Here is a 20,076-nt window from a genome sequence, read left to right as displayed (position 1 = left end):
GATCTTATTCTACTGCCAGTGGCAGCTATTTTTCGGTCTCATAGGATTGGAGATAGTATTTTGGGCGTAGTGTAGGACTTTAGCTAAAATCACATTGAACCAACGTTAATCATTTTAAAGGACTGTTATCGTGGATTCTATTGGATAGATGTTTGTTAACATATAAATAGATAATTTCGGTTTTAGACCTTTTTTCGCGAACTAGACTTGATCCAAAATATAAGGTTCGGGCCTTAAAAATAGAGTTTTAGAGCCGAAGACACGTAACAGGGAGTGAGCGTCACTCCCAATATCCTACAGGTGGCGCAACTTGTCCGATAGGAATTAGAACATAGGAATACTTAAATAATCTTGCACCTAAGGTTATTTTTTCTTATCTTTCTATAGAACCTTTTTTTTACTAATCACCATTGACATTTTAGATATATACTTAGTCTTTTTAGCTTTACTGATCCTATATAAAACTAAAAGACTCTTTTATACTATCTTTTTATTACTTTTAATTGCATCTATTGACACTAAACTAACAGCCAAGAATCTAGTTTACAAATTAAACCTAAATAGTTTAAAGCATAACGAAGATTTTCAAATTTTCGTCATTGCTCTAGATATTACTCAAAGATTCCCTTTAATCTTTCTCCTTCTAGATATTATAACAATAATTTGCTATTAAGTTTAAATCTTTTTAGACTTTTCACTGAATAATCTTACACTTTCCTTTGTCTGTCACTAAACTTGTAAAATTTAGTGATAATAAACTTGGTGCTACAAACTTGTGATAAACTTATTTTTGTTTCAGGAGACCTGTGCCTCGAACGGATCCGGTAAATTCCACTGCATCAATCCAGTCTAAAGAGTCCCGTTCATTCGGTTGCACTCCTGGTTCTCCTTCTAAACAGACAGTCAACATTTTAGGTAAGTGTATAGTATTATTTCTTATTATTTGTATATCTTTAATTGCTTTAGTTGCGCTCTCGATTTTTAATCTAGACTTATTAAAAAGTTTTGCTGAATTTATACGTCAATTCTTCTTAACCTTTGAACATATTATAAACCTTATAAAGTCAAAATATGACAAGTATTTTTAAAAGAGGAGAAAAATCCCCCTCTAGACCGACATCCCAAGCGGGTTCAATCATAAATATGGAGTCAAATAATCCGGATAATAATTTAAATATACATGAAGATGAAGTTCATAACAATTATATTTCTGAAAATGTGGGTAAAACTTTAGCAGATCCCATTGGTAGATTACTTTTAAACCTAGCTAGTACTTCAAAAGCTTTAAGTAAAAAAGCTGATATTCCTACCCCCAATTTTGATCTTGAAGAAATAAGTAATGATTATCAAGATCTTAAACACCAGCAAAATTTGCATGTAGAACAAGAAATTAGAGAGAAAAAAGAACAATTAGATAATTTGATTAAAAATCTTGCTACTTCTAAAAAATTCGCTACTATGGAAACTATTGTTCCCCCATCATTTTTCTCTCCAGAAGATATCTTACCTGGGAATGAATATAAAAGGTCTTATGCCCAAAATGTTTTTCCTAAAAGACCCTTTAATCCAAAGAGTCCATCTTCCCCTTCTATAGCTGAACATTTAACAAATCTAAATGATGCACAAGAAGATGTAGGATTATCTTTAGCAGAATTTAAAAAGTTTTTACAAAGAAGTTTCACAGGTGAACCTTACCAATTTATTTCTGATCAAATCGCCTCAAGTTTGCCTATTAGTGATATCTATACCAATTTATTTAAAAAATATGATACACGTATTAGTCCTTATAAAGCTAGAGATTTATTATTAAAATATATTCCACCTTCAGATTCAACCCTAAGTAGCATTGAATCTGACATACTTGAGTTAGGGAACCGAGCGGCCTTAGTACATGATGTAGCCTCCAGAAATGCTTGTTTCAATACAGAAGTTATAAGTGCTCTTAAAAAAGCGCTCCCTCGTGAATGTCAAGAATTCGTTTTGAAGGCAGAAAAAGACTGTAGTGCGCAATATGGTCGAAATGCTTCTTTTGCAGAATTCAGTACATCCTTAAAAGTTTACTCTGACCTCATAGATCTTCAGTTAGAGCAAGCTTTATCTAACAAACATTCAAAAGCTCAAAATTACAACAGATATAACAACCCTAGACACTCAGTTAATAATATAAATTATGAAAATCGTAGGCCTACGTATAAAAATAATCATTCTCACTCTAGCTATAAGAATTATAATTATAATAATAGGCATTTTATTAACAATCTAGACATTGACTCTAGACTCTATAAACATGGATCCAATTACTCTCATTACAATCATTATGACAATTTCCAAGTTTCACATGATTATCCTAATTATAATAGGCATTATATAAATTCTCTAAATACAGAGACTCCTCATAATTCTAGATATTACAGAAAAGACTCCAATAATAATAATAATAATTATAAAAGAAATGGTTCACCTTATGTGCACAATAAATCACGATATGATAATAAAAATTCTAATCAAAATGTTCAAAGATATCAGAATAATTACAGAAATAATAACAATAACAATTATGCTAGCTCAAGAAATCAATCTGGCCAAAACTTTAGGAACGGCCAATATAATCCGCAAAATGTATCTAAACAAATGAGAGACCAATTCATAGAAAATTTTGGGGCTCCTAAATATCATCATAACAGGCCTAATGATGATAACAAACCTAAGATCACATGCCCCTTGTGTGGAATCACTGGTCATGATTCAACACGATGCCAAAAAATGCGTTTAGATTGTGGTAAATTAAAAATACAACCACCTACCCCTTATCCTTGTTCAATTTGTTTACGAGCATCACACAATAAACAAATATTACACCATCCAGAAGATTTATGTTTTCGTAGGCCAGCTTTTATTCAGGCCAAAAAAGAAGGAAAGCATAGAATCTATGACATGAGAGCCATGAATAAGGAATATAAATCACGTATAAGTTCAGCATAGCAATTAAATATGATTTCTTTAAATAATCTCCAAAAAGACAAGCATCAACTTTATTTTATAAATCTTAATTCTCAATTTGGACGTAAACTTTATGTACCACTTTTAGTGGATTTAAATTTTAATGATTACAGAAGTTGTACTACAATGATTGATTCTGGGGCCGACTTATCTATCTGTTCTTTTGCATATCTAAGAGATTTGTTTCCTTACATAGATAATGATGATTGGTCTCAACTTATTCAACCTACAGAAATTAGTTTAAAGTCTTATACTGGGCACAATATACCTATATTAGGGACAATCAATTTTAACATCAAATTTGCTCAAAAAGACAAACCCCAAATTGTTAAATTGTATATAGTTAAATTTCAATCAAGATTTAAATGTAAACAACCAGTAATTTTCTCTTTAAGCGATTTTCTTAATTTAAACCTTCTTATTAAAAGTTTTAAAATCAATAATGATATGCAACCAGTAATATACAGAATGGAGAAATGTGGTTTAGAAAGAGAAATTCCTAGCTTTTTTGAAACTGATGAAACCCTTAATATAGCTCATGTTTTCATTAATGATTTAAAGCCAAAAGAATTGACAGAAATTTATTTCCAGCTTTCTCCTGCAAGTAAATTTTTAGAAAATGATGAAGTAATTATAACACAAGATCATATCCCATATGCTAATCAATTTGATATTATAATTTTTCCCTCCATTAGTCTTGTTCAAAGATATAGAAATAAAATGTCAGTTTTAGCAAAATTACAAAATGTAGGAACCAAATCTTACAGTGGCGTAATTCAGGGATACGTAGATTTTATTGAACCCAGCCAGGAAATAACTCAAATAAACCACATATCTATAAATTCTTACCTGGAAAATAAAGTGAATTTGCTCCATGAAGTATCTTTTCTTAATCCCTCCATTGTCCCAGTAGGTGAAATAACTCTTCTGAAAAATATAGATGATAAAATTAAGTTTGCTAATGTTAACCAAAAGATTTTTAATCTAGATTTTAATTTTGGCGATACAATAGGAAATCCTGATGCTATTAATAACGACGTAGATAATCCTAAATATAGCTTGTCTGAAGAAAGAGATTATATAGAGGAATCATCCATAACTTTAAGTAAAGAACAAGAAGATTCTTTTATTGATGAAAATGAAACCATTCAATTAGGTTTTAAACCAAATACAAAAGATATTGTACCTGAGGATTTACAACCTTCTGGTTTTTCAATTCCTTCAAATTATTATGAAAATGCCTCAGATATAATACAAGAAAAAAATTATGATAGCCAGGCTTGGCCATACATTAAAGATCTATTCATAGATAAATATCCACAAATAATTTCCTTGCATCCTTTAGATGCAGGAAAAATCAGCGACACTCTTGGTTTTTATAGAATAACTCTTAAACCTCATGTCACTCTTCCTAAAACTAGAAAATGCTATTATTTAGCTCCAATGGAAGTTCAGCAATTACGCGAAATCCTTAGAATTCTGGAGAAACTTGGAATAGTTTCAAAGGCCAGTACCAGCGGTTCTGAACTAAGTCAATTTGCATCTCCTTGCTTCTTAATATCCAAAGCAAATAAAAATCAAGCTGCTAGGTTAGTTGTTAATTACAAACTACTAAATGAACTCATAACAATAGAACCTCCACTCCTTCCAACCATAAGTTCAATCCTTAAAAAATTGAGAAATGCCTCCTTTTATTCAGTAATTGATTTGAAAAATGCTTTTAACTCCATCAGTATCCATCCTGACTGCAGAAAGTATACTCAGTTTGCCACACAAATTGGAGCCTATCAGATGAATTCTTTATGCACAGGTCTTGCCTCTTCTCCAGCAATCTTGGCTCGCTTCACAGATATGATTCTAAATCATTGTCCAAGTAAAGATGAAAATAATAAAATAATCTTTGATGAAAATGGATATCCTTTAATGCTGCCAGACTACCTGGATTTCTGTGAAACTTATTATGATGATATAATCTGTTTCACACCTGCAAAAGAAAATTACGAAGAAAGCATAAAATTTCACTTTAACTGTGTTGAAAAAATAGTTTCCAGACTTGCCTTTCATAAGTGCAAAATTTCAATAGAAAAAGCTTCATTTTGCAAAAATAAGATAAATATCCTCGGCTGGTATGTTTGCAATAACTTTGTTCAAGCCGACCCTAAGCGGGTTGAAAAAGTATTGCAAGCACCCATGCCTACTTCTATGGAAACTATGCAATCATATTTAGGCATGCTGAATTCTTTCAGAGAAGTTTTAGGATTTGACACTTTTAAAGATGTTAAACATTTAACAGCTCTTACTAGCAGCAAAACAAAATTCATTATGACAGATTTACATAAAAATGTCATTTTTAATATTAACAAATCTTTATCTTCAGCCCCTCTCTACTCAAAAATTGTTCAAGCTGGAGTACCCAAAGTCCTTATGACCGATGCAGCCAGCGCAACAGGATCGCAGTATAGCTGCGTTTTAGCCCAAATTATTCAAGCAAAACACCCTAAAGCAAAAATTCCAGAATATTTAAACATGGATGATAAAACCCATAGAATAATTTTTGACTTAAAACTTCCATACAAACCTATTTTTTATCCAAAACCAAATCAAACACATAAAGAATATCTAGCTGACCTGAATACATCTCAACCACCTAGACATGAATATTTACAGGATAAAACCTTGGGGTATGGAGATGACTTTAAAAATTCTTTTAGTCAAAGTCTTAAGTTAATTCTAAAAGTCTCAAATTGTCCAACAGATTTTAAAACTCTGTGTAAGAAAATGACAACCTATATTAAGGACCACATACTTCATCCACAGATTTTAGAAAACACATACATGTCAAACCGCCATATGATGAAAGATTTTATTAAAAATATGGAAAATGGAGTTATTCACATTGATAATGATTTAAACGTTTTTGATGCTTTAGCTAGAGTACTTTATAAGTCAGTCGTTCTTATAAATTCTACAGATGATTTTAAAGATCAAAGACAAATTATCTTTAATGCACCTAAACTCAAAAGTGCTACACCACTCATTTTTCTGCTCTATAAAAATGATGGTAATTTAATTGTAAGACCTGCCATTACTGTAACATTTCCAGAATACCAACTTAAGAAACATAGGGGTACTTTTGAAATTATAGCATATCACACAAAGTCCATCCCCCCCCCTGTCGAAAGTAATGCTATTTACACTCTAGAGCTCAATGCTCTTCTAGAAGCCTTACATGCTACGGAGCACCTCCGTGGATATGATCCCACCCTTGCTCTTGTGGATAATAAGACAGTATTATGGATGTATGATGAAGGTGTTACAAAATCATGTAAAAAAATGAAAAGATGGGGTTTAATAGTTAGAAATGACCATTCTACAGTTACACTAGGCTTTCTCAGCTCTAAAAATAACCCAGCAGACTACTTATCACGTAGATTTCATGTTCCAAAATGTGAAAGAAAGAAAATTCAATTACCCCTCTATGTTAAAGACAGCCTGGATGACCATATGCCAGCCCTTGAAATGTCCATCGGGGACTGGGCAGATTGGGTTGCGAAGCACCCAGAATTTGTTGTCTATGGAAAACCACAAAAACCTGAAAAACCATTATCTATTAACAACATTACAGCATACTCTATTCCTGAAGCTCACATTAATTTATTATCAGAGATTTCTAAAGAAAAGTTTGAAAAAGACTTTAAAGAAAGAAAGCTGAGTAAAAAAGTTTTAGGTTCAAATCTTTCTTACAATAAGATAATTCAAAATTTAACTACAATCTTTCAACCATTAAAAGATTTGGAAAAGGTCCTGACTACCCAAAAAATCATAGAATATCAAAAAGAAGAATACAAAGACATTTACATACAAGCTCTAACACAAGATATTTACACACATAATAATAATAAATACACAATTAAAAACTCTCTTTTGTATTATGTAGACAAAGATGACATTCCAAAACTTTTTATTCCTTCTAAATTGTTATATGCCTATATAGCTTCTTCTCACCTTGCTACCAACCATTCAGGCAAAGATAAGATGTTGCTTAATCTCCAGAATTTCCATCATCCTCTCCTGAAAGAATATGTTCATAAGTTTACAAAAACTTGTTACGCTTGCCAATTAGTAAATCATTATAGCAGAAATGAAAAATTAGGTTTCTACCCTATTAGTAACCAGGCGGGAGAAATTTTACATATGGATTTAATAGAGAGTCTTCCAAGCTCGAGTGGATTCGTACACATCTTAATTGTAAAATGTCCAGCTACAAATTTCATTAATTGCTTTCCTATCGTCAATAAGACCTCTGACGAGTTTCTACATATTTTTGAAAGTTTTATAATGCAATTTTGGCACCCAAGATCTATCCTTGCGGATAATGCCCCTTTCTTTGTATCAAAAAAGACAATCTCAACCTTAGCTTTCTTAAAATGTAGAATGTTCTATTCTTCAGCCTTTTCAGGATATTCCCATGGAGGGATAGAGAGATACGTCGGTCTCTTCAAAACTTACTTCAAAAAAGTTTTGGCCATCAGTCCATCATTCAATTGGTCCTTCTTATGCTGTTCAGTCAGTCTATTGCATAATACCTCAAAAATAAATAAAACAGGTTTCTCTCCAGCAGAATTGATTTTCGGTCCAGGTTGCCATCTCTCTGAAAATACACTTTTATCAGATAATTTACCAAAAATACACCCAAATGCTCATATACATATTGATCAAATAAAACAAAAACATGAGTTATTACAGAATATATGGAAAGAAGCTCAATTAAAAATTGCAAAAGATAATGAAGATAGAACAGGATATAAAAATAAGAACAGAGTAACGAGAGAATATAAAGTTGGAGATATTGTTTTTGTTGTTGATAGATCTAAAATCTTGGGTTCTACACGTCCCCTTAAGACAACATACTACAAATCTCCATTTGTCATTATACAACTCCCCCCCAGGGCTGTAGTAGTAAGATCTATTTCTAGTATAGACGATAAGCAGTTGAGAAGAAATAGAAATGAGATAAAAAAATACATTCCCTCAGACCCCCTATTTGACCCCCTCCCCCCTTCAGTAAAACAAATTTGCTCTAAAAAATTCGAAGAGATTAATAAAGCAGAATTAGATGCACTTTTATCTTCAGATGAAATAGTTCTTGAAGAAATTTTTAACACACCGGAAGAGACTATTGATGACGAATCTGCTATTGTTCAGGAGATAGAGGAAGGAGTAGTACCTGTTGAACTTGTAGATCCACCTGAGGACAACTTCGACGAGGACAGACAGATTGTGACAAGATCAGCCTATAAAAAATTACAAAATCAAAACAAAAAGGTAAATTTTAATACTGATATTCAAGTTAAAACTTTTGATTCATAATGCTTATTAGTTTAATTTTTATTTTAACCTTTCTACCTTCGCTACCTTCTTTACAATTTTTCTATGGAGATACTGTTCAAACAAATTTTTATGATTATCAATTTGAAACAATCATTGCTTTAACCTGTAAACTACCTGATATAGATAGGATTACTAAAGCAGTAGATAGGACTTACAACCATACAAATACAAAATTTCCATTGCCAACAGAAGTACATGTAGACTATGATTCATTAGTTAAAAATGAATTCTATATACATTTATCAATTCTAAATACAGAAATTCAGAAAATTTGGCAAATAAACCAAAAAATCTTAGATTTACCAGGATTTTTTACCCCCTCCCTACCCTCGCCTGCTCATCTAGCTACAAATTTTGAAATTTCTCCAAAATTTGTTAATAACACAATAGGAGCTGTACATTATCTAACATCAGTAGTAAAAACTAGTTTTGACCAAGCTACGGATTGGGACTCATTTAAAGCTGACCCTCAAAAATTTTCAGGGGCAATCATACAGTTTAGGTTTCTCCAAGAAACTTTAAATGCCTTATATGCTAACCTGGATTCTTTCTATCAAGCAATAAAGCTCGCCAAACAAAACATCATAACTGATAGATTGGCAGACGCAATCTCAACTTTAGAATACAACAATCCTAAAACAGATTTTAAAATAAGTAACTCTTTTAGTCATAATGGCGCTCCCACCTTTTATATTAAAAAGATTGAATATCACAACCAAAAGATTGGGAACAAACAAGTGCCAATAATATACAATAATTTTGGATTAAAAGACGGCTATCTTTTAGACCTCTCCAGTCATAAATTTATCAAACCAACAGATAATCTTTTAAATCATAATGATAGGTTAACTCTTGATAAATGTCTAGATGCTTTAAATACAGAAAATTTTAATGATACCTTAAAATTTTGTGAATTTCAATATAGCCCTTCAAAATCCTTCGTCCCTACCAACGAAGGAATATTATTGTATAAGACTACTCAAGCCAATTTAAACACCATAAATACTCAATTAGGACAAACCCTATCAATCAAAGATTTACCTGCACATATATCTTTCAATGGCCAACTATCTTTTGTAGATTCATCTATAGGTCCAGTCACATACAGTCGTATTTCTCCACAAATGATAAAGAATTCTTCCTTCTCTAAAGATCAAATTAAATTCATGACAAACTATTTATTGAATAAAGATCAAATAAATCATAATAGCTTGTCAGTTTCTGATATTTTTGAAAATGAGTACTTAGATAATTTGATCAACATAGCAGCAGTAGGTATATTTCTCTTTCTTTTAGCCATAATACGCCAAATTTACTTAAAAATAAGAGTTCGTTGTAAATTAGTACCTATGGAACAGAACATCCTTAAAATGGTTAGAAGATCACATACATAATTCTACCTTTTTTTAGATGTTTGAGATAACCAACGCCATCAAGAATAACTTAATGGACATAGAAAATATGATAGAAAGAATACTACTCAAGTTTAAACATTTGTCTCCTGACAAAAGAAAATATTTTACAGATAAAATTTTAAGACCTAACCTACAAATAATTTTAAAGTATAGAGATATAATTTACATGACTAATATCCTTTGTGCAGCAACAATATATAAACAAATACTCCCAACCCGAAAATTTTCCCCTTTAGTACTCAATTTCATTTTAAAAAATCAATTTCCTTATTTTTTTTACATTTTCTATCATTTTTTTGATTCCATGACATTATTAGAAAGGCAAAAATTTGGTTTTGATTTAAAATTATTCTCTGACACCTTTACTTGTAATAGTATTAAAAACGACCTTGATTTATGGCAAATGAACTGACTTAATGAACCAATACTGTATTGTGTGAAAAATATAATTATTTTGTGTATTCTAATTTCTTTATTTCCTAAAAAAAAAGTTTTACATAGCTCCACCAATTCAATACAAACATCTCATAAATGATTTTTAAATTTTGTAAAGACTTAATGAACCCTCCAATTCGTTTTGATAGTTTTTCAGTTTTTTTTTCTTTTGATTCTAAACTCTATAGAACACGCTTTTAATTTTTTACTCCTGACCTTTCTAATTTCGTATTTTTTCTACCAAAACACCTAAAATTTTTCCAAAATCATTTAGTTTTCATCATCCTTTAAGTTTTATCTTTCCAACCAATTCAAATATTGAATACTTGACTTTAAATTGTATATAACACGCCGAAATTCGATATCGTACACCTTTTTTTTATCCAGTCTTCCTTGAACAAAAAGTGAATGATTCTAAGCTTTATAGAACATCAATTTTTGCAATAAGTTTTATCTTTCCAACCAATTCAAATATTGAATAATTGATTCTAAACTGTATATAACATACCAAAATTCGTTATCTTACACTATTTCCTTTTAATCCAGTTTTTTTTCCTTACACACAAGTGAATGATTCTAAGCTTTATAGAACATCAATTTTTGCAATAAGTTTTATCTTTCCAACCATTTCAAATATTGAATAATTGATTCTAAACTGTATATAACATGCCAAAATTCGTTATCTTACACTATTTTCCTTTTAATCCAGTTTTTCCTTAAACACAAGTTAATGATTCTAAGCTCTATAGAACATCAACTTTTGCACTAATTTTTATCTTCTCCACCAATTCAAATTAAAGCACGCGATATTTGATTCTAAACCATCCAATCTACAAGGATAAATAAACATTTTTAAGATCTTACCTTTTTCTTTAATTTTAAAATTTCCTTCTTAATTCTTGCTCCTAAGTATTATAGAACACACTTTTTTTTCTAATCTATTAACTTCCACAAGATTAAATATTGAACTTACCATTTTTTAGTTTTTTTTTACAATTACAAACCCTATACTGAAAATTCCCCATAGCTTTCCCCACAAATTTTCATTGTTTACTTTTTAAATTTTTACAAAATCTAAGCTTTTTAAAGCACACCTAATTTATTTTTTGTTTGCATTTTTATATTGCATTTTCTTAAGCTCTCTAATTATCTTTAAAATTATTCCTAATTATAGCTGAGATACCATTTGAATATTATCAATATTTCATCTATTCTCGCAGGATTAATGTTAAAATAACAGACATTTTTAAACCCTAATCATTATACAACAAATGACAGTAAGCAGATGTCATCTCCCCCCCCCCATTCCAATTTTTTTTCCTTTTCTAGAACATTTTATGTACAATCTTTATAGGATCTCTTACTACATTTATCTTAGATATTAAATTAATGGCAACCCCATTAAAAAATCTTAATACGCAAAATATTAACCAAATATACTCCAATTTTATAACATCAATACATAACATATTTTACGAACCTTCCCCATTTCTGAACCCCTCCTTTTCTTTCCTTTTATTACCTCGTGCCATAGAACCATTTTGTGGTCTTGAACCATTAACCAAGTGACAAGTTCAAATACCTCCCCTTTATTTGCAAACCAAATTTTACGACCCCTCCCCACCCTATTGTTCTCTAAATGCCCTAACCCACAAATGGTCTCGACTTTAAATTTATAGCTTAATCTAAACACCATATTGTTACACTTGTACCTAATTGGGACAAATTTTCAAAAAAATTTTTATTCAGTACGAATTTTTAATTTCAAAAAAAATTATTTTAAATGAGAAGGATGTTACATCTCATTTCAATTTTTGTTTTTTAAATTTAATTGCATCATTTCAAAATCAGTTTACGAGATCTTAAGAAACAGATTTTCAATCAAAATTAAGAATATAATAGGTTACATTGCTGAGCTTTCATTTTTCTAAAAAGAAATCGGAACCGAATAAACCAGGGTCCTTTCCTTAAAACATATTGACAGTTAAATTATCATTCTTGGAACCCAAGAATGATATTTCTAATCAGCCAAGATTTTTGACGGACAAACCCTTTTCGTATGCCTCTAGTCTGAAACAAATTTCAAATTTTTCAAATGCATGAGAATTTTTAAGAACTTTTCCTTTTAATGAATGCACAGCTCTGTCCCCGACAATATTTGACAAAAGATTAGCTAAAACTTTAAAAAATCTTCATCCTACAATTTTTTTTAAAGTTCTTCTTTCAATCATTTTTTCACTTTAAATTTTGACTTTATTACATTTAACATAAAATAAGGAAATGAAAGCAATCAACTTTTAAAACACTTTTATTTTTTAATTTTCATACAAATTCTTTACAAATATCACTTTTTTTTACATAAAATTTCCTTCATCAGGTACAGTTTCTTTTATCTAAATAGTTGAAATACTAATATAACTTATTTTAACTCGAAATACCTTTAAAAATACGTCACGAATATGGTAATAAAATTACAAAAGTTTCAGATAAAAACATAATATTTTAACAAAGTCTGCTCAAATAAGTCCAAAAATTTTAAAAAAAACTATACATAAAACTCTCTTTAATTTCAAAATTTCGTTAAAATTAGTTTTAAATTTTTTAAAAATCTTTTGTACAGATAAACTTAACAACTTTTAATTCGAATATTTACAATTTTTTACAGTAAAACTTTAATAAGATCTTTTATTTTCAAAAATTGCACCTTTTTCTAGGATTTTCTCTTCCTTGTTGAGCAATATTTAGACATAATCTCGATATTTATCACTTTACAACGGTGATTTTCTATAATGACAGCCATAAATTTCTAAATACAAAGCACTTCATCTTTTAACCCTCAAACCATTATAAATATACGATTATCTTACAACACATTTAGCAAATGTGAGCTCAATTTTTTTTACTTAAAATATGAATTTTTTTTTTTGCAAAAAATGGCATCTTTTCATTATTAACACTCCATATAAATTGACAAAAATCGAGATACCTTTTAACATAAGGAACAGTAATAACATAATACATAATATCTTTAAACTTAAGCTTTTCTTAAATCTTTAAGCCCATAGTTAAATAGTAACGCTTCAGTTTTCTAATTCATATATCTTTAGCAGCACAACTTTAAAATTATAGCTTTTTTTTAGTTTTTACTAGATACATAATCAATAATCTTGAATGGATCTCCTCGAGAAATCATAGCTCCAAATATATACATTCCTTTTTACGCAAAATAAATTTTAAAACTTAAAGTATTTTAAAATTTCAAATTTAAGTCCTACCCCCTATTCACGCTATTTCACACAATAACGATTCCTTTATTTTTCCCTTTATCCGTTTAAACCCAAATTTTTAAGTACCTACCCCTTACGCCATCTTTCTTTCTCCTCGCATATCTTAAAAAGCTTAAATACTATAGTTAAGTTTCTAATAATACATTACCAAACTTTATGATTAATCTTTAAATTAACTATTTTTTATTTTTAATCCTAACCTACTTATTAACCTCGTTTCTCGAAGAAATCCAATCTTAAATTTTGAATAACAAGAATTGTTTACTTTTACAAATAGCTAAGATAACTTCTTTACCTTTTAGTTTACTTTAACATATATATTTTTAAACGCCGATGGTATTTTAAATATTTTCTTTTCAATTTAATAATGTAAGAACTTTTCTCCAAAGATTTTATCTTCGGAATAAAGAATTTTGCATAAAAGAAAAGTTTTAGTCCAACCTTTTCTCTTAAAATACCTTTCTTGCTACTCGCATATAAACGATAAGAATTGTTGAAGTTTTTGACCGAAAATTTAAACCCCCCCCCCGCTTTAAATTTATGATTTCTTATTCCTCGCAAGTAGAACCTTAAGTTTTAGAAGTTTTAATCGAGAAACTTAACAACCCCCCCACACCCTTCTTAAATTAATACTTTCCTCGCAAATAAAAGTTTAAGATTTTATTCAAATTCAGCTTAAAAACTTAACCCCCCCCTCTTAAAATATGTTTTTCTTTTCTTTCCCTCGCAAATCTAAAAATCCCCCCCCCTCCGAATAATATTTTTTTTTCCCGCGCACGTAAAGTTTCACCCCACCCCCCCCCCCCTCTTTAAAATTATATTTCCTCCTTGCTCCTCGCAATGAGAACTTTAAAAATGATTTAAGATCTTAATCGAGAAACTTAACAACCCCCCCCCACCCTTCTTAAATTAATACTTTTATATTTCCTCGCAAATAAAAGTTTAAGATTTTATTCAAAATTCAGCCTAAAAACTTAACCCCCCCCCCTCTTAAAATATGTTTTTCTTTTCTTTCCCTCGCAAATCTAAAAATCCCCCCCCCTCAGAATAATATTTTTTTCCGCACACGAAAAATTTCACCCCCCCCCCCCTCCGAATAATATTTTTTTCCGCGCACGTAAAATTTCACCCCACCCCCCCCCCCTCCTAACTTTTCACGGACAATATTGGAATATCCCAGCTAACATAACCAAATCCCACCTACTTTCTTTCCCCAACCAATAGAACCATTATATAATTTTTCCCCTAACTCTAACCCTCCATAAATGGTTTTTCATTCTACAAAGATTCACCCCCCCCCCCTTTTTTTTTCCCTACTTAATTTTGAGTATTCAATGCTACCCGTAAAATTCCCCCCCCCGCCTAACTTAGTTGTTACACTCTAAAAAAGTTTTTTTTAATTCCGGTTTATACTTCAACAATCCCTACCTATTTAACTTTTCATACTTAATAAAAAAAATCATCGCCTCTACATATTAATTTTACTTATTCTAATGTTTTTTCCTAATTTTAAATTTTGAAAAAGAAAGAAAGTAAAATATTTTTTCTCACTAATTTATGTCCTTTTTAAGTCCGAATGTATTTTTTCTTCTTGAAGCAATGATTTTCTTCCATCTTCGATTTTAAACCTCCTCCTGAAATAGTTTTATATATAAAATAACCTTTTATACAAAAATATAATACTTTCCTTTTTTTATCCTTATTTAAAAGTTTAAAGTTATACCTAACTAACTACGATACAGTTATCTGCTTCAAAGTTATAAATTGCAACTTTAAGTAAAAGTTTCACCCCCCCCCCCCCCCCTCCTAATATTTAAAGTAAAGAAATAACTTACAAAGTCAATTTTCTTCGGCTGAAGATCCAAAAGTCTCTAAAAATATATATAGATCTTAGATTTGTAAGCAATTATAGTTTTTTTTATCGTTTTTAAACACAAAATTGTACCCACCTAATGATATTTTTCTTTCCTTAAATTTTTATAAAAAAAATATTCACCTTTCGGACCATGCCAACCGGCGGCTTAGAGTCAACCAGATCCAATCTCCTTCCGGCATCCTCCAGCTAAAACATAATATTATTATATAATTTTTTTTTCTATCACTAAATGTTGAAATTAAAATTGTAAATAATTTTCCCTTCTCTACACTTAATTTTTTTTTACTTTTTTAACCAGTGATATCTAAACCTACCTTCCTTTTGCAGAATATATATAAAAAAATGTACCTGCATTGACTCGCCACCAGCCGAAATCTGACCAGCTACCACCTCAGTTCTTCCACCCTGCACTGAAACAAAAATACCCATGAAAATAGTGAATACACAATCAAACTGGAACCCCACCCAATTAATTGGAATACTAATAACGCTATTTTTCTGTATCCCAGTTATTTTAATACTTTTAAGCACCCTCATTTCATCTATTTTACTATATACCTACGGAGTGGTGAAGTTAGCAAAGTATCTGTACAAAAAATTCTTCCTAGGTATAGATAGCCCTTTCCCCTTCCAAGTTTAATACTAACCTTGGTCCCGGCGCCATTGTTTGATCAGCCATCTCACCAACCTAGGACAAATGTTCGAGTTAATTATTGAAGCAAATAAATACTTTAAAATCGATCAAACAAAACACGATTACTTTTTAATCAACCTAATCGAGTTTACCCTATTCCCTGGACATACAAAGCTAGAAACTTACATAGACATTATTTTTGATGAGAAGTTCCTATGCCATCTAACTTTAGAACATGACGTCATAAGAAATGGAATCATAAAGCAAACCGTGACCTTCCCAGAAAACAAACTAACCCTTGATCTTGTAAATCTAAAAAACATTCCTTTCTTTGTGCCAAAAAATACAAAAATTGCAACATTCAATTTTACAGTCAAACAACCCCTTGATACGTTTTTCCTCTACCCCCAAAATAACCAACCCCCATATTAAAATATTATACTCACCAAAAAAGGCAAACCACAGCAAGGAATCCACCACCCCCCATGACGATCTGCACGCTGATACCATTGGCGCTTCCCCCATTGACACTGTACTCTCCTCCGGCTCCTTCCTCCAGCCCCCCCCTCGCCCCCACAGCATCAGACATCTCATCGGACTCGTCAATGCCAGCAGTTCCTTGCTGACTATGATATGACCTCATAATTGACAGAATATCCATCTTTCTGAAAAGTTAATAATCAATCCCAAAATCACAAGTTAAAAAGTGCAAAAGGAAAAAGTGAATTAAAAGTATACTACTACAAACATTAAGACATATTAATATTGAACAAACAGTGAATACTTTAAAAATAAAAGAATAAGTGTTTTCAGACACCTAAGTGAAAATAGTTCTATAAAATATTTACAAAACTGAAGTTAAAATTCTTTCTGAGAAAAAGAAAAGTAAAAATAGACTGAAAAATTCACTTGATAGTTATTTTTAACTACAAAGAGATTTGCCTACAATTTATAACACACACAGGTAATTTTTTTTTTTAATTTTTGTATATAATTCTACTAAAATACTACGAATATAACATCGCCTTAATCAATTTTTTTTTCATTAATATGAACCAACTTATTAGGCTAACAACAATCTCCACACCACAAACTTTTAAAATATTTAAATTAATCTACAATAAAAATAAACAATACTTCACTTTTATTTTGGATCTAACTTTGACAATACTTTGTATTAGCCTAATAAATTGATTTTTTTTTTACTAAATATGTATCACTAATCTACAGGCGACATATATTTTTTTTAACTTCTCAAAAGTCGACCTCATCGTAATGATTCCCTGCATTGTTGTTGTTTAAGAGGTTCATCTCTACTCCTCCTTGACCTTGCTCGTTTAGGCGGCGAATCCCTCGCTGCCTACGGTCAACGCATCTTTGTACGACCGCTATAAAAAAATAATAAGATAATAACAAAAAATTGCGTGTCTTTCCTTTCACTGTTTATGATATAATAATAAACCCGCTCCCCACGGCGAAATAATCTACAACGTGCGACGCGGCAAATGCGCACGATAGAATTAAAGACCCTTTTGTATAAGGTTTACAAATTATTTCTCAAAATTTCAAACTCTATCTAACAAAAGTCAAATAACCTTTCTTTTAAATTTTAGCTAATTAAATAATTCACCCCCCCCCCCTTTTTTTTTAAAATTTTAAATAATACATACACGTAATCTTGGCAATAAGCAAACAGCCTTGAATACACAGCAGGGCAATTAGTAGAATCAAACAGGCCAAGGTCAACCAGGCCTCAAAACTGAGGTGGATTCCTCTAAAAAAAACACAATTTTTAAAATCTTTTTTGGAAAGTTTTTCAAATTAAAATAAGTTTTTTTTACCAAACAAGAAAATTACTTACGCCTTTTTAGATCCAGAGAACCCTGGTACCACCACCCCCTGGAGAGCGGAGATATCTTCCTGCGAGTAGTCCTCCGACGACACCTCCTTCACTGCGGGGAAGAACAGGGTTGACATGTTGCCTGCTAAGCGTTGTCCGACTGACTATAATTCGGTAAACCTTAAATAATTGTATTTTTGATCATAAACGCCTTAGTATACATAAAAATACTAATTTATAGATAAAATCAACATAGACTAATCAAGACTTTTTTTTGTTAGCAATTTTTTTTTTCTCAGCCAAAAAATAACATGGATAGCTAACCCGTTTATAAAAAATTCCTAACAAATCAATAATCTAATTTTTAGTAAATTTTTTTTTACCTATTGTACAAAATTAAAATTGTCTTTCATGAAAATACTAATTTAATTTTATTAACCAGTTTTGTTAACCCTATTATCTCCTTTTACTTAATCATCTCAAATTGTTTTATTTTTTTTAGCCTGACCAGACTACATCAATGGAGTCCTCTCCTAATAGTCCAGGTAAAGTCTAATGTTAACAACTAATTTATCGGCTTAATCAATTAATTTGAGATTTACAAAAAACGGATATATGTTTATCTGTCAACGGCACGATTAAAACAAACATTAAAGCCACTCTTAAACTAATAATTAAATTTGTTTATAATTTAAACTCACCCTTTTTTTTTTGGTTTTATCTAACTTATGTATAATAACTATTAAATTAGCCTATGTACTTATTCTTTTTTCATTTGGATTTTTGTCAGAAAAAACCCCCCCCCCCCCTTCTTTTTCTGGCAAATAATAACCAATACTGTGTAATTTATACTCGTTTTATAAAATTAATTAATCTATGCAATATACTCCCTACATAAGTAAAACTTTCTTTTTTCATAAAAATCCTTCCCTTAAATATACAAATTTAAATCCCACAAACCCAATTTTTCTTTTATGTTTTATAATCTATGTACATTATTTTTCTCAGTGTTTCTAAAAATTTTTTTTTTCAGAAGAAATATCCCTACCCTTCAACAATATGTATATTTTTAACCTAACTACGACCCTAATTTTAACCAAACTATGTACCTACCCCTCCTTTTTTTTTTTTTTGATTAACAATTTTTTTTGCCAAATGAAATACTTTTTGTGTAATTTTACCCGTTTATAAACTTAATTAATGAATGTAATTTAACCCCCCTATAGTTGAAATTTCTTCCTTTTCTTTTCAAAAAGAATCCACCCCTTTGATACACAAATTCACTTTCAACAAATTTTTTAACATATGTGCATAAACATCAATCTATTTTAGTCTTTTTTTCAGAAAAAAATCCCTCCCATTTTAAATTAAAAACAACGCTGAAATTATCAGATAATTTTTCAATGTTTTTTTTAGAATAAATATTTCCTTGTTTAAATTAGGATATTATTTCAACTTAGATATACAAGAGCATAGCTCCTCAATAAAAACTTAACTGTGATAAAATATATTTTACCTGTAATTTTTTCAGGCAGCAGTTGTGAAAATTCAACTCCAACAACATCAAATACTCCAGCGAGGCGCATGGATACAGGCCCCTCACCCAGCTATGCGCCCCCGCCGCCATCGCCCCCACCGCCATCGCCAGCTGACCCACAGCTACAAAGTCCAATGCCGCAGCATTCTCCCCGCTCGCCTCCTGCAAAACGCAGACGTTTGGCACCTGCTAGGAAAAACTTGAACAATATATTCTCGGAGCAAGTGATAAAAAGCAGAAGGAACTACCACGTCAACGTTGTAGTTCCTGTGGGCGTCTCAGCGGTGTCGACAATTAACTCAAATTGTCGACACCTGGCCCAGGTGACAAAATCTTTAAGCAAGATTAATTTGTCAGGCCTAAAACTTTTAGCTGAGACTGCCCCTGCAGTGATACTATCAGACCGCATTGAACGCACCTTTTTACCATCACACCTGATGCCCTATAGATCAGGTGTGATGAAGAGCTGTACACTCAATATCAGCACGCAACAACTGTCCCTGTTCGAGGGAGATTGGAAGTTTTTCCCAAACTCCCTCGGCATTTATGTGCCAACGATCTTCTATGACCACCAGGGACAGTTAGTGAGATTAGCAAATGTGCTATGTCCATACGGACAACACACCAACTTGAGAAAGTTCCATGTTGCTAGAAAAGTGGA

At 31.1% G+C, this 20,076-nt stretch overlaps 1 protein-coding gene and 1 long non-coding RNA gene across 9 annotated transcripts; one reads left to right on the top strand and one right to left on the bottom strand.

The window, feature by feature from the left end:
* The first annotated feature begins 793 nt into the window (after nt 1-793).
* Nucleotides 794-10,223, top strand: LOC145312875 (uncharacterized). The gene is made up of 3 exons (XR_013877158.1): nt 794-915; nt 8,206-8,325; nt 9,802-10,223. It is a non-coding gene; the product is annotated as an uncharacterized LOC145312875 (long non-coding RNA).
* Nucleotides 10,224-12,407: 2,184 nt separating this feature from the next.
* LOC145312214 (uncharacterized) lies at nt 12,408-18,039 on the bottom strand. 8 transcript variants are annotated; one of them, XM_080151430.1, is made up of 10 exons: nt 17,900-18,037; nt 17,709-17,812; nt 16,485-17,426; nt 16,052-16,092; nt 15,753-15,814; nt 15,525-15,590; nt 15,364-15,399; nt 14,957-15,162; nt 13,228-13,994; nt 12,408-12,993 (listed from the first exon to the last, which is right to left on the bottom strand). In XM_080151430.1, the coding sequence occupies exons 3-8, from the start codon at nt 16,697-16,699 to the stop codon at nt 15,151-15,153; spliced, it is 432 nt and encodes a 143-aa protein (XP_080007556.1). In that variant the 5' UTR covers nt 16,700-17,426; nt 17,709-17,812; nt 17,900-18,037; the 3' UTR covers nt 12,408-12,993; nt 13,228-13,994; nt 14,957-15,150. The 8 variants fall into 8 exon arrangements, with proteins under 8 accessions (XP_080007556.1, XP_080007559.1, XP_080007557.1 ...); XM_080151433.1 differs by having other exon boundaries at nt 12,408-12,967; XM_080151431.1 differs by having other exon boundaries at nt 12,408-13,421; nt 13,741-13,994.
* Nucleotides 18,040-20,076: the final 2,037 nt, after the last annotated feature.

Source organism: Acartia tonsa, chromosome 2 (assembly GCF_053477335.1).
Source record: "Acartia tonsa isolate MP-2025a chromosome 2, ASM5347733v1, whole genome shotgun sequence".
NCBI classification, from domain to species: domain Eukaryota; kingdom Metazoa; phylum Arthropoda; class Copepoda; order Calanoida; family Acartiidae; genus Acartia; species Acartia tonsa.
The sequence above is the reverse complement of the archived record's forward strand: the minus strand, read 5'-3'. Positions and strand labels throughout refer to the sequence as shown.

Coding starts and splice junctions, on each gene's coding strand:
- LOC145312214 (XM_080151429.1), bottom strand. CDS start 16,699: ATGGATATTCTGTCAATTATGAGGTCATATCATAGTCAGCAAGGAACT. Junction 15,815..16,051: donor ACAATGGCGCCGGGACCAAG/GTTAGTATTAAA, acceptor TTTTTGTTTCAG/TGCAGGGTGGAAGAACTGAG. Junction 15,400..15,524: donor CGGTTGGCATGGTCCGAAAG/GTGAATATTTTT, acceptor ATATATTTTTAG/AGACTTTTGGATCTTCAGCC.